Source organism: Entelurus aequoreus, linkage group LG12 (genome assembly GCF_033978785.1).
Source record: "Entelurus aequoreus isolate RoL-2023_Sb linkage group LG12, RoL_Eaeq_v1.1, whole genome shotgun sequence".
Lineage (NCBI taxonomy): Eukaryota > Metazoa > Chordata > Actinopteri > Syngnathiformes > Syngnathidae > Entelurus > Entelurus aequoreus.
In genome coordinates this window covers 51515948-51535574 of record NC_084742.1, presented here as the reverse complement: position 1 = coordinate 51535574, position 19627 = coordinate 51515948, and the positions used below count along the sequence as shown (strand labels likewise).

The 19627-nt window shown below is 39.5% G+C and overlaps 1 protein-coding gene across 2 annotated transcripts in view; it reads right to left on the bottom strand.

Moving 5' to 3' along the window:
* The window catches only part of zcchc4 (zinc finger, CCHC domain containing 4), a 92631-nt gene extending 73764 nt beyond the window's left edge, over nucleotides 1-18867 (bottom strand). The window contains exons 1-3 of one of the 2 annotated variants that reach the window (XM_062067047.1): nucleotides 18363-18867; nucleotides 18168-18286; nucleotides 3636-3718 (exon numbers count right to left, since the gene is read on the bottom strand). In XM_062067047.1, coding sequence (XP_061923031.1) covers nucleotides 3636-3718; nucleotides 18168-18286; nucleotides 18363-18453 — 293 coding nt within the window. In that variant the 5' untranslated portion in view covers nucleotides 18454-18867. The remainder of the gene's footprint in view (nucleotides 1-3635; nucleotides 3719-18167; nucleotides 18287-18362) is intronic. The other variant, XM_062067046.1, reaches the window with a different exon arrangement.
* Nucleotides 18868-19627: the final 760 nt, after the last annotated feature.

The following is a 19627-nucleotide window of genomic DNA, read 5'->3' as shown; positions in this document are numbered from 1 at the left end:
TACATATACAAGTACATATGCATACATACACTCATGCACATAATCACGTTTCATCAAACATATATTAACGTTGTTGCCCTAGAGTAAACTGGGTATAACACATGGCACACTGACAAAGCTTAACCTATTGTTACTATAACAATCTACAAGGTTAATGTAGGTTGCTTCTCTTTCTTCCCCTCCTTTTTTCTGCATTCTTTCGTATCTCAAGTTATCATTACGTATATGTATTGTTGCATTTGAACAATTGTATTGTTGATAATAAAGGTAAAGTATTGGTATTGTTTATTATCAATAGCACTACTTCTATTGGTATTCATATTGCTCCATTTTTAGTGTAATAATGCTCATGGTCATTTCTGTATTTTTTTTTAATTTTCGCTAACTGCTTATTTGCTATTACTTTTACCATCATATTAGTACATGTCGTATTTGCTGATGTTGCTCTGTTGTTGTTGTTGTTGTTGTTGTGTTTGCTGTTGTTGTTTTTGTCTCTCTGTCTAATCCCCCTCTTGTCCCCACAATTCCCCCCTCTGTCTTCCTTTTTCTCTCTTTCTATCCCCTCCTGCTCCGGCCCGGCTGCACCAAATGATAATATAAATACATTTAATAAAGTCAAAATACAAGTAAGGCAACAAGAGAAGTATCCTGCACTTCTCTTTTGTAAAGTAAATCTGAACAGCCGATATGGGCATCTACATTTGCTATATGATTTGCCTGAGAAGCTGGGCAGGACATTATTAAAAATAAATTTAAAAAAAATGTGTCAGTATCAAAATATTACTTAAAATAAGTTTTTGGGAGCAGCAAAGTGGTCGTTTGGGTAGATTTTAGCTTTGTAAAAAGTATTTCAACAATTAGACAGTACAGTAGGTACTTGATTTTGACATATGTAATGTTCATAAGGGTATTCTAGTAAATATGCAATGTGTAAATGTCAAAATATTACGTTTAATCACTTTTTGTGAATTTAATGAAAATTTGACATTAATGAATACATCCAAAGCCTTTATGAATATTTATTATATGCATGAAGAAATAACAGTTACAATTGTATGTATCTTCCAAACAAGAAAGAGGTTTTATCACATCAACAGTCCTTTAAATCTCTTTAATACCACAGAAAAGGCAAACCGTAATTTTGCGGACACAATAAAGGCTTAACTAATGTCAAACACGTATCGTTACAATAACCACGAAGATAAAGTGTTTGTCTTACACCTAGTAATCCGCTGTGGACAGACCAAGCCAAGCAATGCAGGTTTAGCGAGCGGTGCGCGCTACCGCGAAGGAAATACATTTTTGGCAGGCAATGACATTTTGGCACAACACCGGCAAATATAAACAGAACAAAACACCGGAGGAAAGCGATAATCGATAAAAAAATAAAACAAGCAAACCGGAGTTTTGACCCGCAGAAGGCAGGGTTGGTAAAATTCCGGAATTGGGCGTCCTTTCTGATTTCAATGCATAAAAAGACACAAAGCGCGTTATCGCCAACATTGGTAATGAATATTATTAGAGATGTCCGATAATATCAGACAGGTCGATATTATCGGCTGATAAATGCTTTAAAATGTAATATCGGAAATTATCGTTATCAGTTTCAAAAAGTAAAATTTATGACTTTTTAAAACGCCGCTGTACGGAGTGGTACACAGACGTAGGGAGAAGTACAGAGCGCCAATAAACCTTAAAAGGCACTGCCTTTGCGTGCCGGCCCAATCACATAATATCTACGGCTTTTCACACACACAAGTGAATGCATCGCATACTTGGTCAACAGCCATACAGGTCACACTGAGGGTGACCGTATAAACAACTTTAACACTGTTACAAATATGCACCACACTGTGAACCCACACCAAACAAGAATGACAAACACATTTCGGGAGAACATCCGCACCGTAACACAACATAAACACAACAGAACAAATACCCAGAACCCCTTGCAGCACTAACTCTTCCGGGACGCTACAATATACACCCCCCCCCCAACCTCCTCATGCTCTCTCAGGGAGAGCATGTCCCAAATTCCAAGCTGCTGTTTTGAGGCATGTTAAAAAAAATAATGCACTTTGTGACTTCAATAATAAATATGGCAGTGCCATATTGGCATTTTTTCCATAACTTGAGTTGATTTATTTTGGAAAACCTTGTTACATTGTTTAATGCATCCAGGGGGCATCACAACAAAACTAGGCATAATAATGTGTTAATTCCACGATTGTATATATCGGTATCGGTTGATATCGTAATCGGTAATTAAGAGTTGGACAATAACGGAATATCGGCAAAAAAGCCATTATCAGACATCTCTAAATATTATTAGTCTTATTTTTTTCCCTGATTATTAGCACAGTATGTTCAGAAGTATTCTCGGCCCTAAAAGGCAGAAATTAAAGAGAAAACCATTTGAAAAATACAATAGAAGAGGAAGAAATTCCCATTACTTATTGGAAGTAAAATATTGTACAATTTGCCTATCAAAGTAGATGTTGATAGCTCGCCAAAGAAAAAGCAAAAAACTGCAAATTTTAGTCAAATGCAAGTTAGTGCTTTTTTCAGCTTTTTAGGGACACATATTCTAAAAGGCACAAGCTGCAGCTAGGCTAGTTAAACTATAAAAATGCATTTATTTGAAAACACAAGGCAAGTCGCTAGCTATTTAATAAGCGCCGATTGGCTAATTAAATCAAATATTGGGGAAAAAAAAGTTAGTAGAGTGTTCTCAATTTGGCACAAAATCAAAGTGTTTTGCTTTAGCTTTTTGTTACACATATTTCATAAGAAGCCTTAGTGTCAAATCTAGCTACCGTATTTTTCGGACTATAAATTGCAGTTTTTTTCATAGTTTGGCCGTGGGTGCGACGTATACTCTGGAGCGACTTATGTGTGAAATTATTAACACATTACCGTAAAATATCAAATAATATTATTTATCTCACTCGCGTGACCGACGAAGCAAATGGCAGCCATCGTCACACACACGCCAACCAATAAGAATTTGGCGGGGGCGGGTCATGGCAGAAGTGCATTGTGGGTTTTGGAATGCTAACTGCTATATGTTATACGCTACTGCCGGAGCTATTAAAATGGATCACATCAACGTTGGCGGTATCTTATAAAAACTGAGAAGGACTGAACTAAAATGGCACAGAAAAGGAAATCATATACTGCAGATTACAAGCTGGACGTAGTGAAATATGCAGCAGAAAACGGCGATCGAGCAGCAGAAAGAATGGACGCTAGCGGGGCATACCAGGAGCGACACCGGGGAGGAAGATTTCATGTTATTTAGCGATTAGGAATGACAGATTGTTTGGTAAACGTATAGCATGTTCTATATGTTATAGTTATTTGAATGACTCTTACCATAATATGTTACGTTAACATACCAGGCACGTTCTCAGTTGGTTATTTATGCCTCATATAACGTAAACTTATTCAGCCTGTTGTTCACTATTCTTTATTTATTTTAAATTGCCTTTCAAATGTCTATTCTTGGTGTTGGATTTTATCAAATAAATTTCCCCCAAAAATGCGACTTGTATATGTTTTTTTTTCTGATTTTTTGTGCATTTTCGGACGTATAGTCCGAAAAATAAGCTATTGACTTTGGGCACACACCTTACCTTGCAATGCACTGCTGCTGGCTAAACAGAGGCCTCTTCAACCTATTCTCCGCTTCTCTGGCCAGCACTCTTGCCTCGGAGACCTGCAATATCAGAAAATTGGTGAATTGTCCTTAGAGTGAAACATTAAACTTACACACACACAAACTTGAAAAGCACTCCGAGAGCGCAGGCCCAAATCCCTAAAGTTAAGAATCTGTTTAAAAATCCCAAATCCAGACACCTATCTGGATATGTATACATATATACGTATATATTAGTAACGATGCTAACAAATAGTGATAGGACGAAATGTGCCGAGGCTTCGAGGCGTATGTCGAGTATGGAGGGGGTGTTTCCGCGAAGCGCGTATCGAGGCTTGCTTCATGATGACATTTTCTCTGCCAGAGGACTGCATATAATCCACATCAGGGGTGGGCAATTAATTTTTACCGGGGGCCGCATGAGCAACCCGAGCACTGCTGGAGGGCCACATCGACAATATTTCAATTAAATTTTGCTCAATATTATTTTTGATATATACCGTAAGATAAATAATAATAATAATAATAATAATAATAATAATAATAATAATTAATAATAATAATAATACTTTCATTTAACCTAACTTAACTTTATACCAAAAGCACTGCTTTGGAAATCATTTGTACCCCTTTCAGAGATCACATTTAGTTCCCCTTAAACATCCTCATGTTGCACAATGAAATGTAAGCATAGGATGAAGTGTGCATTCCTGTAACTTTCTCTAGTAACAGCATTCCATGATTAGTATAAATAAATTAACATTAATAATAAATGACAGTAAAATAAGCACACGTATGACTGAGGAGTCATAGTGTAACTTTGTGTGGTGTTTGAGTTGTCCGACTTTTTGTGTGGCCATAAACGCACCAGTGGTTTAGTGGTATGCGTGTTGGTGACAGATGACAAGTTGGTTTTGGCCTGGTTTGTACAGCAGAAAATGACTAGTTTTTCGAGATAGAAGTGTTTTACTCATGTTTTTGGTGTGGTTATGGCCGAAAATAAACAGTTTTGCTCTATTAAGTGATCGATATAGTTCCTGCCTCGAAGCATCTCTATAGACGTTACAATAATTGAACGGTGTTCAATTGAACGGCCGCTTGTTGTCACTGTCACTCAGAGTTGCATTGCAAAATTATACAGAATAAATGTGTTTATTTTCTTTAGAATTCAGATGGGATTTGATTTGGTGCGCGGCATATATTTGCTGTGCGCAGAGGACGCTTGAGCAGTGTGCAATTGCGCAGGCGCGCACCTTAGAGGGAACGTTGCTTGGCAGTCCATGTCTTGTTGAAAACACGCCATTCGTCATCAACTTTTCTCTTTTTAGCGTCTCGGGTGTAAACCGTGCATCACTTGTCGCTGCATGTGCACCTTCACACACAGGTTACACACGGACATATACCCATAAATAACACTCTTCAAAATAAAAGCAGCACAGTTGTATTGCACGCACGACATATATATCTTTTAAAATTTATTTTGTAATTTGTGATTGCAGCTGTTCACATTCACTCACAATCACGCACGCGCATACGTCCACACGGAAGTAATACAAATAACGCTTTTCAAAACAAAAGCAGCACCGTTGTATTGCACACTCGACATAGATACTTTTTTACATTTATTTTGTAATTTATGATTGGCCTCACGCGGGCCGGACAGGGACGCACAAAGGGCCGGATGTGGCCAGGTCTGATCCACAAGAATGTAAGCAGTCTTCTCCGTAACATTGACGAAACTCAGACTGATCTTTGGAAATGGTAAGGTGGGAATTCTGTCCTTTTCCGAGACCAGACTTGATAGTTCTATTGAGGACTCTGAGATAGAAATTGTCAATTACACGGTAGTCAGAAGGGACAGAAATCGACGTGGGGGAGGGGTTTGTACGTTTGTAAGATCTGATATCTGTTTTAATGTACGGGATGATTTGGAGCAAAGTGATATATCCGTCAGTCTACCCCAGGGCAGCTGTGGCTACGAAAGTAGCTTACCACCACCAGGTGTGAATGAATGATGGGTTTTTAACATGTAAAGCGACTTTGGGTACTTAGAAAAGCGCTATATAAATCCCAGGTATCATTATTATTTGTATTATATAGAGGCAGTGTGGCTCAACCAAACCAACAGACCCCCAACTCAAAACTTATTTTATGAACAGCTAAACGAGGGAACAGCTGATTTAGGCAATTCTGAAGTGATACTAATCGGTGATTTGAACACCAACATCCTGAAAAAAGATTATCCTATCTACAAATCCTTCAGTAATTACTGTAAGCTACATAGCCTGAAACAGCTGATCACTCAATTCACACGGGTGTGCTCTGCTGCTCAAACCGTCATTGATTTGATTTTGACATCAGATCAGACCAAGATATCCAGAAGCGGTGTAATCGAGTGCGGAATAAGTGATCACTTCATCATTTTCTGCACACGTACAATTCAGAAATCTGTATCAGATTGTCACAACACAATAACGTTCAGATAGATGAAAAAGTACACCAGTGAAGCTCTAACAGCAGCCCTGGAGAACCTGGACTGGTCAAATGTACTAAATTGCTCATCGGTTGAAAAAGCATGGGCATGCTTCAAATCCAACTTCCTGCATGTATCTGACCAGCTAGCACCCATGAAAGCTTCCAGGGTAAAATCCAGAACAGAACCCTGGATCAATGCAGACATACCGTAATAGAAGCCATGAAACTTAGAAATGACAAACACGCTAAGTTCCCTAAAAACCGGACTGAACCGCTCCTTAAAGGCCTACTGAAATGAATTTTTTTTAATTTAAACGGGGATAGCAGATCCATTCTATGTGTCATACTTGATCATTTCGCAATATTGCCATATTTTTGCTGAAAGGATTTAGTAGAGAACATCGACGATAAAGTTCGCAACTTTTGGTTGCTGATAAAAAAAGCCTTGCCTGTACCGGAAGTAGCGTGACGTCGCAGGTTGAAGGGCTCCTCACATTTCCCCATTGTTTACACCAGCAGCGAGAGCGATTCGGACCGACAAAGCGACGATTACCCCATTAATTTGAGCGAGGATGAAAGATTTGTGGATGAGGAACGTGAGAGTGAAGGACTAGGGTGCAGTGCAGGACGTATCTTTTTTCGCTCTGACCGTAACTTAGGTACAAGGGCTCATTGGATTCCACACTCTCTCCTTTTTCTATTGTGGATCACGGATTTGTATTTTAAACCACCTCGGATACTATATCCTCTTGAAAAAGAGAGTCGAGAACGCGAAATGGACATTCATAGTGACAATACATTGGCGAAGCACTTTAGCTACGGAGCTAACATGATAGCATCGGGCTTAAATGCAGATAGAAACAAAATAAATAAACCCCTGACTGGAAGGATAGACAGAAAATCAACAAAACTATTAAACCATGGACCTGTAACTACACGGTTAATGCTTTCCAGCCTGGCGAAGCTTAACAATGCTGTTGCTAACGACGCCATTGAAGCTAACTTAGCTACAGGACCTCACAGAGCTATGCTAAAAACATTAGCTATCCACCTACGCCAGCCCTCATCTGCTCAACACCCGTGCTCACCTGCGTTCCAGCGATCGACGGAGCGACGAAGGACTTCACCCGATCATCGATGCGGTCGGCGGCTAGCGTCGGACAGCGCGTCTGCTATCCAAGTCAAAGTCCTCCTGGTTGTGTTGCTGCAGCCAGCCGCTAATACACCGATCCCACCTACAGCTTTCTTCTTTGCAGTCTTCATTGTTCATTAAACAAATTGCAAAAGTTTCACCAACACAGATGTCCAGAATACTGTGGAATTTTGCGATGAAAACAGAGCTTTTTGTATTGGATACAATGGTGTCCGAATACTTCCGTTTCAACCATTAACGTTACGCGCATACGTCATCATACATAGACGTTTTCAACCGGAAGTTTCGCGGGAAATTAAAAATTGCACTTTATAAGTTAACCCGGCCGTATTGGCATGTGTTGCAATGTTAAGATTTCATCATTGATGCGTGGTCGGTAGTAGTGGGTTTCAGTAGGCCTTTAAAGAATACAAAAAGCTTAGAAACTAAGTAACTAATATGATCAGGAAGGCCAAATCCAGTTACTTCAACGAAAAAATAGCGGAAAATAAAAATAACCCGCAAAAACTCTGGAAGACGCTGAAACAATTGGGCCACAGCAGTCTCAAAACAATAACCACCAACATCAACTTGAAAATAAACGGCTCACTCATCATAGACAAACTGAATGTTGCAAATTGCCCTCACATTCAGGCCTCTACGGTGAACAGCACATCCAAGACTTTTACAAAAACAAAGGGGTATGCAAGGATGACTTTAAGTGTGTCAAAGTTAAAACTGATGATGTGTTAAAGAAACTCAGCTCGCTGCAGCCAAACAAAGCCACAGGACATGATAATATTCCCACCAGATTTCTCAGAGACGCAGCTGTCACGATTGCCCCGATGGTTGCTCATATCACCAACTTGTCTATCAATCAGTGTCATGTCCCACAAGAATTCAAGCTCGCGAGAATATCACCTCTGTATAAAAAAGGAAACAAATTAGACCCTGGCAACTACCGCCCTGTTTCCATCCTTTGCTCTATCACAAACGTTATAGAAAGGTTAACATATGAGCAAATAGATAATTATCTATCAAATTGCGAGCTCCTATTCGAATTTCAATCAGGATTCAGAAAATCACATTCCACCTACTGTACCTAACTGACTACATCAGGCAAGAGATAGACATGGGCAAGTACTGTGGAATGGTTATGCTGGACCTTCAAAAGGCATTCGACACAGTTAACCACTCAATACTGTTAAACAAGTTGAGGGCAATCGGTTTTGACAGCGCAGCCACAAACTGGATGAAATCTTACCTTGAGGATAGAGAACAGGTGGTCGAGGTGAACGGATCACTGTCCTCTCCCCTCAAGGTGAGCTGTGGCGTCCCACAGGGGAGCATTCTGGGACCATTGTTATTCTTAAAGGCCTACTGAAATGAAATTTTCTTATTTAAACGGGGATAGCAGGTCCATTCTATGTGTCATACTTGATCATTTTGCGATATTGCCATATTTTTGCTGAAAGGATTTAGTAGAGAACATCGACGATAAAGTTTGCAACTTTTGGTCGCTGATAAAAAAGCCTTGCCTGTACCGGATGTAGTGTGACGTCACAGGTTGTGGAGCGCCTCACATCTGCACATTGTTTACAATCATGGCCACCAGCAGCGAGAGCGATTCGGACCGAGAAAGCGACGATTACCCCATTAATTTGAGCGAGGATGAAAGATTTGTGGATGAGGAAAGTGAGAGTGAAGGATTAGAGGGCAGTGGAAGCGATTCAGATAGGGAAGATGCTGTGAGAGGCGGGTGGGACCTGATATTCAGCTGGGAATGACTAAAACAGTAAATAAACACAAGACATACAGTATATATACTCTATTAGCCACAACACAACCAGGCTTATATTTAATATGCCACAAATTAATCCGCATAACAAACACCTCCCCCCTCACGTCCATATAACCCACCAATACAACTCAAACACCCGCACAGCACACTCAATCCCACAGCCCAAAGTACCGCTCACCTCCGTAAAGTTCACACAGCACATATATTTCCCCAAAGTTACGTACGTGACATGCACATAGCGGCACGCACGTACGGGCAAGCGATGAAATGTTTGGAAGCCAAAGCTGCATACTCATGGTAGCGCGTCTGCTATCCAACTCAAAGTCCTCCTGGTTGTGTTGACGTAGCCAGCCGCTAATACACCGCTTCCCACCTACATCTTTCTTCTTTGCTGTCTTCATTGTTCATTAAACATATTGCAAAAGATTCACCAACACAGATGTCCAGAATACTGTGGAATTTTGCGATGAAAACAGACGACTTAATAGCTGGCCACAATGGTGTCCCAATATGTCCGCTACAATCCATGACGTCACGCGCAAACTTCATCATACCGAGACGTTTTCAGCAGAATATTTTGCGGGAAATTAAAATTGCACTTTACTAATCTAACCCGGCCGTATTGGCATGTGTTGCAATGTTAAAATTTCATCATTGATATATAAACTATCAGACTGCGTGGTCGGTAGTAGTGGGTTTCAGTAGGCCTTTAATTTATATTAACGGCATGAAATCAGCATGTAACAGCAATTTGTTCCTGTTCGCGGACGATTCTGCGATCCTGGCCTCGGACAGGGACAAATTGAAGGTTGAAAGTGCACTCAGCACTGAACTAAGTAATCTCTGTCTCTGGCTTTCCGATAACAAACTGTCACTACACCTGGGTAAAACAGAGTCCATCCTATTGGGGTCCAAGCACAACCTAGGTAAATCCCCGGGCTTTACGATTAAAGCATGACATCACATGGACAAAGATAAGACCTTCTGGAGGAAAGTTCTGTGGTCAGATGAAACAAAAATGGAGCTGTTTGGCCACAATACCCAGCAAAATGTTTGGAGAAAATGTGAGGCCTTTAATCCCAGGAACACCATCCTACCGTCAAGCATGGTGGTGGTAGTATAATGCTCTGGGCCTGTTTTGCTGCCAATGGAACTGTTGCTTTAAATGGGACAATGAAAAAGGAGGATTACCTTCAAATTCTTCAGGACAACCTAAAATCATCAGCCCGGATGTTGGGTCTTGGGCGCAGTTGGGTGTTCCAACAGGACAATGACACCAAACACACATCAAAAGTGGTAAGGAATGGCTAAATCAGGCTAGAATGAAGGTTTTAGAATGGCCTTCCCAAAGTCCTGACTTAAACGTGTGGACAATGCTAAAGAAACAAGTCCATGTCAGAAAACCAACAAATTTAGCCGAACTGCACCAATTTTGTCAAGAGGAGTGGTCAAAAAATCTACCAGACGCTTGCCAGAAGCTTGTGGATGGCTACCAAAAGCGCCTTATTGCAGTGAAACTTGCCAAGGGACATGTAAGCAAATATTAACATTGCTGTATGTATACTTTTGACCCAGCAGATTTGCTCACATTTTCAGTAGACCCATAATAAATTCATAAAAGAATCAAACTTCATGAATGTTTTTTGTGACCAACAAGTATGTGCTCCAATCACTCTATCACAAAAAAATAAGAGTTGTAGAAATTATTGGAAACTCATGACAGCCATGACATTATGTTCTTCACAAGTGTATGTAAACTTTTGATCACGACTGTAAGTAAGAACTTTACACTACTTTATATTAGAAATGGCAACAGCGGAGGATGAATGTCACATAAGAAGATAGACAAAAAGAAGAAGCTTATTGACTAAGGTGTCGCCACGGACTACAAAGGCGGACGTGCGCAAATTTTCAGGATTTGTGCAGATCCCAAATACAGATCAGCAGGTACCAGAAGGTAAGAAAAGTTGCTTTTGTATAATATTGCAAAACAAAACGCCAGAAAATATGTCTTACCTTATACACACACCATAATAATACTTGTATGTTTAATGCGCTGACAATCCATCAAGCGGTGGGCTTCATAGCTTACCAAACCCGTACTAAAACATTCTGATAGATTTTTGAGCGCCATGTGTAATGTTCTATATTTTCAAAAGAACATATAGAATGTTGGTGTTGTTTACTTGAGTCATTTTGCCACCATATTGCAGTTTACACTTATTTTTATGTTTGACTGTCATCTACTGGTCACACTTATCATTACACCATGTACCAAATAAATTTGCTTCGAGGTCCGTAAGCAAAAACCAGAATTATTCCGTAGATTAGGCGCGCCGGGTTAAAAGGCGCACTGTCGAGTTTTGACCCAAGAAAAGGATTTTAAGTGCGCCTTATAGACCGGAAAATACGGTAATGGTTTTTTTTACTGTCACACTTAAATCACTGAATGTGATAAATAAATACAGTCTTACATTAAAATCACCTTGTCTTTGTGTGTGTGTGTGTGTGTGTGTGTGTGTGTGTGTGTGTGTGTGTGTGTGTGTGTGTGTGTGTGTGTGTGTGTGTGTGTGTGTGTGTGTGTGTGTGTGTATATCTGTGACAAAAGTTGAACATCATCATGTCAGTCAATGCAGAGAGGAGACCCACACGCCTCCAGAATGCAAATGTAATGCGCATGTGCAAAGCTGCCACTTTTTAACCATTTCGGTATGCAGAGTGGGGTGTAAATGTGTATATTTCTTCACAATCATGTCAAGTTAATGTAAATCACTGCAACGTCCCTATTCCATCGTTCATGTTAAGTAGCCAGTCATTAGATTTGGTTTGTTAGTGAATATCACAACCCTCCATTCTTTTGATCAAATGTAATACTCAAACATTTAACAATGCAGAACAAAATGAATACAACAAAAAACAACTAAGGATTAAAAGATGAAAGTTAATTTTCATTTTATTCGTACTTATTATTTTATATACACTAGACCAGGGGTCGGCAACCCGCGGCTCTAGAGCCGCATGCGGCTCTTTAGCGCCGCCCTAGTGGCTCTCTGGAGCTTTTTCTTAAATGTATGAAAAATTGAAAAAGATGAGGGGAAAAAAATATTTTTTTTGTTTTAATATGGTTTCTGTAGGACGACAAACATGACACAAACCTCCCTAATTGTTATAAAGCACACTGTTTATATTAAACATGCTTCACTGATTCGAGTATTTGGCGAGCACCGTTTTGTCCTACTAATTTTGGCGGTCCTTGAACTCACCTAGTTTGTTTACATGTATAACTTTCTCCGACTTTCTAGGACGTGTTTTATGCCACTTTTTTTTCTGTCTCATTTTGTCCACCAAACTTTTAACGTTGTGCATGAATGCACAAAGGTGAGTTTTGTTGATGTTATTGACTTGTGTGGAGTGCTAATCAGACATATTTGGTCACTGCATGACTGCAAGCTAATCGATGCTAACATGCTATTTAGGCTATCTATATGTACATATTGCTACATTATGCCTCATTTGTAGTTATATTTGAGGTAATTTAGTTTCCTTTAAGTTATCTTAATTAAATGTATATCTCATGACACACTATCTGTATGTAATATGGCTTTTAACTTTTTGCGGCTCCAGACAGATTTGTTTTTGTATTTTTGGTCCAAAATGGCTCTTTCAACATTTTGGGTTGCCGACCCCTGCACTAGACTGACCATACGTCCTCTTTTCCCCGGACATGTCCTCTTTTGCGGGCCTGTCCGGGCGGAGTTTCTTAAATACCTCAAATGTCCGGCATTTTGAGTTAGGGTTGCGTGTATTTTCAATGTACGTTCAGGGTTAAGAAGGGGTTAAAAACAAAACAAATTGTGAAGGTGTGCGTGCAGCAGCATTCGTGAGGGAGGGGCAGAGACAGAGAGAGCGAGAGAGTTATGATAAACGCACATGCATCGCCAGGCTCTGCTTTTTATCCATAGATTTATCAGATTTCTTTAATTTTTTATTATCTATAGCAGGGGTGTCAAAAGTGTGCTTCGGAGGCCATTTGCAGACCACAGCTAATGTTTTAAAGGCCCACGGCACATTCTAAAAATATTATTAAAATAAAACAAAAACATAACAAAAGTGAAATAAAAAAGCTTAAAGGTGAAATGTAATTTAGAAAAAGTTGCAATGTTGACAAATAAAACAAAGCTGTTTTTTTTACTTTCAAACTGTCATTGCTCAAAACATAATATTGAATCAATATCAATGTTATTATGAATTATTGACCTATCTAGGGCTGCAACAACTAATCGATTAAATCGATTAAAATCGATTATAAAAATAGTTGGCGATTAATTTAGTCATCGATTCGTTGGAACTATGCTATGCGCATGCGCGGAGGCTTTTTTTAATTTTATTTTATTTTTTAAATGTTTTTTTGTTTTTTTTAATAAACCTTTATTTATAAACTGCAACATTTACAAACAGCTGAGAAACAATAATCAAAGTAAGTACAAAAACAGTACAAAACAGCGCCAGGGCGGCACTGAGGCTACGTCTCATGAAGTGAAGTGAATTAGTGAAGTGAATTACATTTATATAGCGCTTTTTCTCAAGAGACTCAAAGCGCTTTACATAGTGAAACCCAATATCTAAGTTACATTCAAACCAGTGTGGGTGGCACTGGGAGCAGGTGGGTAAAGTGTCTTGCCCAAGGACACAACGGCAGTGACTAGGATGGCGGAAGCGGGGATCGAACCTGCAACCCTCAAGTTGCTGGCACGGCCGCTCTACCAACCGAGCTATACCTGAGGTGGCGTAAGCTAGCCAATGATGTGTAATGTGCAGCTCACGTGACGACGCCGTCTGGAAACATTCGAAAAATGGCGCAGGTAAACCGTACGGATAGTTCAGCAGAAAAACATCTTGAGGTTATTGCTTCAATGGAGAAAAGTGTACGACCTAAGTCGTCAAAAGTGTGGGAACACTTCACTTTAAAGACTTCAAAGAAGACCGTTACCTGCAAAATGGCACGGAAGTACAACATTGCTTCAGGAGCACCTGAAAAGGAAACATGTTGGAGCCATGGATGAAGGGAACTCATGGTACGTAGCTTTTTAAGTCCATAGCGGCAACAGGCATTCATGAGTTCAGCTTTTTTGTGAATAACGTTAAAGTTATGCCTTTGTTGCAACGCGGGGCTGATAATGTGTCTCCGGCACATTTGACTCCGTTTTGAGAGAGAAAACGCACGGTTACCAATTTCGAAATAAACGTAACGGACAGAAATATATCAGGTTGGTTTCATAATGGATCAATGTAGCCGGGCCGATAAAGCTATATAAATATATTTAGATTTGAGTGACGCTTTAGTATAACTAAACGTTATGAAGGTGCTGGAATATTTCATGCTATTATTTAGAGGCAGCCTAAAATGAATCCTTTATTATTCACAACAGAAACGTGTACAATATCTGATTCAGTTCTGATCTGATGAGTTACATTTCTGTGTTATTATTGGTGTTTGCTGCATCCCCAATGTCCAGAACATGGTGCCAGTATGCTGTTTTTTTTCAATAAAATACTGGAAAGGATAGAAATGTAGTTTGTCTCTTTAATCCGATTATTAATAATCGATTAATCGAAGTAATAATCGACAGATTAATCGATTATCAAATTAATCGTTAGTTGCAGCCCTAGACCTATCCAAGGTTCCCATTACTTCACATCAAATATTCCACTTTGAAAAATATTTTTGGTGGAAGATTTTGCGTGTTTGCCATTAAAAACATAGTTTTGTTTGACAAAAAAGGGCGGAAAACTACATAAAAAAAACTAAAACATTTTGAAATGAGGGATAGATCTGAAGTTGATGTAGACTCCAGGGATTTAAGCGTTAAATATAGGGCTGCAACTAACGATTAATTTGATAATTGATTAATCTGTCGATTATTACTTCGATTAATAATCGGATAAAAGAGACAAACTACATTGCTATCCTTTCCAGTATTTTATTGCGAAAAAACAGCATACTGGCACCATGTTCTGGACATTGAGGATGCAGAATACAACAATAATAACACAGAAATGTAACTCATCAGATCAGAACTGAATCAGATATTGTACACGTTTCTGTTGTGAATAATACAGGATAGCATGAAATATTCCAACACCTTCATAACGTTTAGTTATACTAAGCGTCACTCAAATCTAAATAGATTTATATAGCTTTATCGGGCCCATTATGAAACCAACCTGATATATTTCTGTCCGCTACGTTTATTTCCAAATTGGTAACCGTGCGTTTTCTCTCTCAAAACGGAGTCAAATGTGCCGGAGACACGTTATCAGCCCCGCGTTGCAACAAAGGCATAACGTTAACGTTACTCACAAAAAAGCTGAACTCATGAATGAATGCCTGTTGCCAGTATGGACTTAAAAAGTTACGTACCGTGACTTCTTCCCTTCATCCATGGCTCCAACATGTTTCCTTTTCAGCTGCTCCTGAAGCAATGTTTTACTTCCGTGCCATTTTGCAGGTAACGGTCTTCTTTGAAGTCTTTAAAGTGAAGTGTTCCCACACTTTTGACGACTTAGGTCGTACACTTTTCTCCATTGAAGCAATAACCTCAAGATGTTTTTCCGCTAAACTATCCGTACTGTTTTCCTGCGCCATTTTTCGAATGTTTCCAGCAAAGGAGGCGGCGGCGTCGTCACATGAGCTGCACATGACACATCATTGGCTAGCTTACCTCCACCTCATGAGACGTAGCCTCAGCGCCGCCCTGGCACTTTTTTGTACGGTTTTTGTACTTATGTTGATTATTGTTTCTCTGCTGTTTGTAAATGTTGCAGTTCATAAATAAAGGTTTATATATTGAAAAATAAATTTAAAAAATTAAAAAATTAAAAAGCCTCCGCGCATGCGCATAGCATAGTTTCAACGAATTGATGACTAAATTAATCGCCAACTATTTTGATAATCGATTAGTTGTTGCAGCCCTAGTTAAATATAAAATGTATGTATGCCCTGGCACACCATTATCATCATTTCATGACCGAAGCAAAACACTTTTTACACTTTTATTCTGAAATAAATACACCTACAACATATTAAATAAAAACATAGAAAAAACTACCAGCAACGGTAAAGTTTAGATCCATGAAGGAAAGAAGAAAGTGCATGAATGTTTATAACTGAATACATTTACATATGCATACAAATGTGTTTTCTTTTTTTAATGAACTAAGTAACATTTATGACAACCTTTTTCCAAAACACAATATAGAATGTGAGACATAACAGGATAATGCAAGGGTGTCAAACTCTGGCCCGCGGGCCAAATTTGGCCCGCCGTGTAATTTCACTTGGCCCTTGAGGCGATATCAAATTAACACTAGAGCTGGCCCGCCGATTATATACAGCGGCGGTGCCGCGGTAACACCGCATTCACCGCTAATTCTCATACTTGCCAACCCTCCCGGGAGACTCCCATATTTCAGTGCCCCTCCCGAAAATCGTCACGTCCGCTTTTCATCCAGTCCAAGGAGTGCTGGCCCAGTCACATACTATGTGCGGCTTCTGCACGCACACACAAGTGAATGCCACGCATACTTGATCAACAACGATACAGGTTACACTGAGGGTAGCCGTATAAACAACTTTAACACTGTTAGAAATATATGCCACACTGTGAATCCACACGAAACAAGAATGACAAACACATTTCGGGAGAACATCCGCACCGTAACACAACATAAACACAACAGAACAAATACCCAGAATCCTTTGCAGCACTTACTCTTCCGGGATGCTACAAGGTGGGTGTGTGTGTGGTAGCGGTGGTGTATTTTGTAGCGTCCCGGAAGAGTTAGTACTGCAAAGGGATCTGGGTATTTGTTCTGTTGTGTTTATGTTGTGTTACGGTGCGGATGTTCTCCCGAAATGTGTTTGTCATTCTTGTTTGGTGTGGGTTCACAGTGTGGCGTATATTTCTAACAGTGTTAAAGTTGTTTATACGCCACCCTCAGTGTAACCTGTATTGCCGTTGATCAAGTGTGCAATGCAGTCACGTATGTGTGCGTGCAGAAGCCGCACATATCTTGTGACGGGGCCGGCACGTTGTTAGAATGGATGAAAATCGGACATGACGACAGCTCGCAGAGGACGTTAAAGGCAGAGCCTTTAAGGCACGCCCCCAAGTCTGTGGTCCAGGTGAACTATGAGATATAATGACTGATGAACACCTTCGTTCGATAATGAAGGTTGCCTCAGCTCAAAGCCTGAGCCCCGACATTAATGAACTAGCATCCAGGAAAAGATGGCAGGTATCTGGCTTGGGCACATCAGATTAGATCAGTGTGTTGCAAACTGAGCAGTTTAAAGTCCTGAATGGTTGGTTTATTCATTGTTATTTTATTTTCAAATGTATTAGCCTGTGGAAAAAGTTAATGTTGATATTTACCTCAGAAGGCTGCAAATAGAAAAGAGGCATTCAATTTTTATTTAAATTGTATTTGATATGCCATTGATATTTTTTAATTATTATTATTATTATTATTTGAAACTCGATTTTGCATGTCACTATAAAGTTATATAAGCCTTGCTTGTTCAATATTCAATGCAAAAACTTGTTCGGATCCCCATTAAAAGATTAATTTGTTCAACCTTGGCTTTGTTCAGTTTTAAATTTTGGCCCACTCTGCATTTGAGTTTGACACCCCTGGGATAATGCATACGTTTATCTTTTTTTTCAAAACGCTAACAAAAAAGTGGGGCCCCAAAAATTTACTGTGGGACTTGATGGGTCCCGGGGACCCCATTTTTTAAATTCCTAACGCCAACACTGCTATCAACAGAGGAGAAAAAATGCTTTATTTAAATAAATATATTATTTATAAAGCAAGTTCGAGTATCATTGGCAATTTTTCACCTAGTCCCGGCCTTGGCACGCATATATGTGTCCTCTTTTTGGGATTTCAGAATATGGTCAGCCTAATATACACACTTTTGTATCTCTACTGCAGCGTCCATTGCAATTGATTACCCAAAGAAGGCGATGACGCCATCTAGCGACTTTTAGGAGAGCCAATAGCTACTTTCTAGCGGATGTCAATAAACCGAAGGTTACCTTTTCATCTTCCCACTGGAAAAAGTTGCAGTCTTTTCGGTCTCTGCAAGCCGAACACGCGAAAAACCTCCTTCCTCTCTCGCCGTCTTTGCGAGTTTTCTCGAATAACAATGTTGGCCCTAAATTTAAAAAAAAGTAATGCAATTGTAACACACAGTAACACAATGGCGGTGAGCTCGATGTCAACTTCCTTACCATGTGGGCAACATGGTGTTGATTTGTTGCCTTCCGTAAACACCACTTCGTATCCCAAACAGCTGTCGTTGTGTCGTTGGCGTTTCGGCATTGTGGTGAGCAGGTGACAATATTTAAAGACGATTTTAAAGGGTTGTAACGGTTAATGTAGATTTCTTAACAGGATAGCGACCATGTTCGTCAGCGTACCGCGACGTGACGTAGAAAGTCACGTGACCAGAAACGCTTTCGGGATCTATTTTATTCTTCATTATTAATTTGAAATAAACGTTCGAACGAAAACACAAACGCGATACAAAATAAAGCACATGAACATAAATAAAAAATAAAAAATAAAAAAATAAGTATGTTGTAATCACGTGACCTAGAGGCACATCCGGGCCTCCACATGACACAAGAAAGTCACGTGAACAAAAACGCTTTCGGGATTGTTCTTTATTATTAATTTGAATTAAACGTTTAAATGAAAACACAAATGCGATACAAAATAAAGCACATAAACATAGATTTAAAAAAACTAAACAAAAACAAATAGGTGTGTTGCTCCACATGCCATAGAAAGTCACGTGAGCAGAAACGCTTTCGGTATACTTGTTGCTCTTTATTATTAATTTGAATTAAACGTTTAAATAAAACACAAAGGCGATACAAAATAAAGCACATAAACATAGATTTTAAAAAACAAAACAAAACAAAAACAAATAGGTGTGTTGCTCCACATGTCATATTAAAGTGATGATGAAAAAAAATATTCTAATGGTGATGGAGTGGATTTTTACACTCTTAAAAGCAAGTCACGTGAGCAGAAACGCTTTCGGTATACTTGTTGCTCTTTATTATTAATTTGAATTAAACGTTTAAATAAAGCACAAAGACATCACAAAATACACCAAATAAAGCACATAAACATACATTTAAAAAAAATTGAATTGGTGTTTCGCAATCACGTGACCTCGAGGCACATCCGGGTTTCAGGCCATAGTCTCGAGCCCCATTATAATAATAATAATAATGGATTAGATTTATATCGCGCTTTTCTATTGTTAGATACTCAAAGCGCTCACAGAGAAGTGGGAACCCATCATTCATTCACACCTGGTGGTGGTAAGCTACATTTGTAGCCACAGCTGCCCTGGGGTAGACTGACGGGAGCGAGGCTGCCAGTTTGCCCCTACGGCCCCTCCGACCACCACCTACCATTCATTCATCATTCATTTCACCGGTGTGAGCGGCACCGGGGGCAAAGGGTGAAGTGTCCTGCCCAA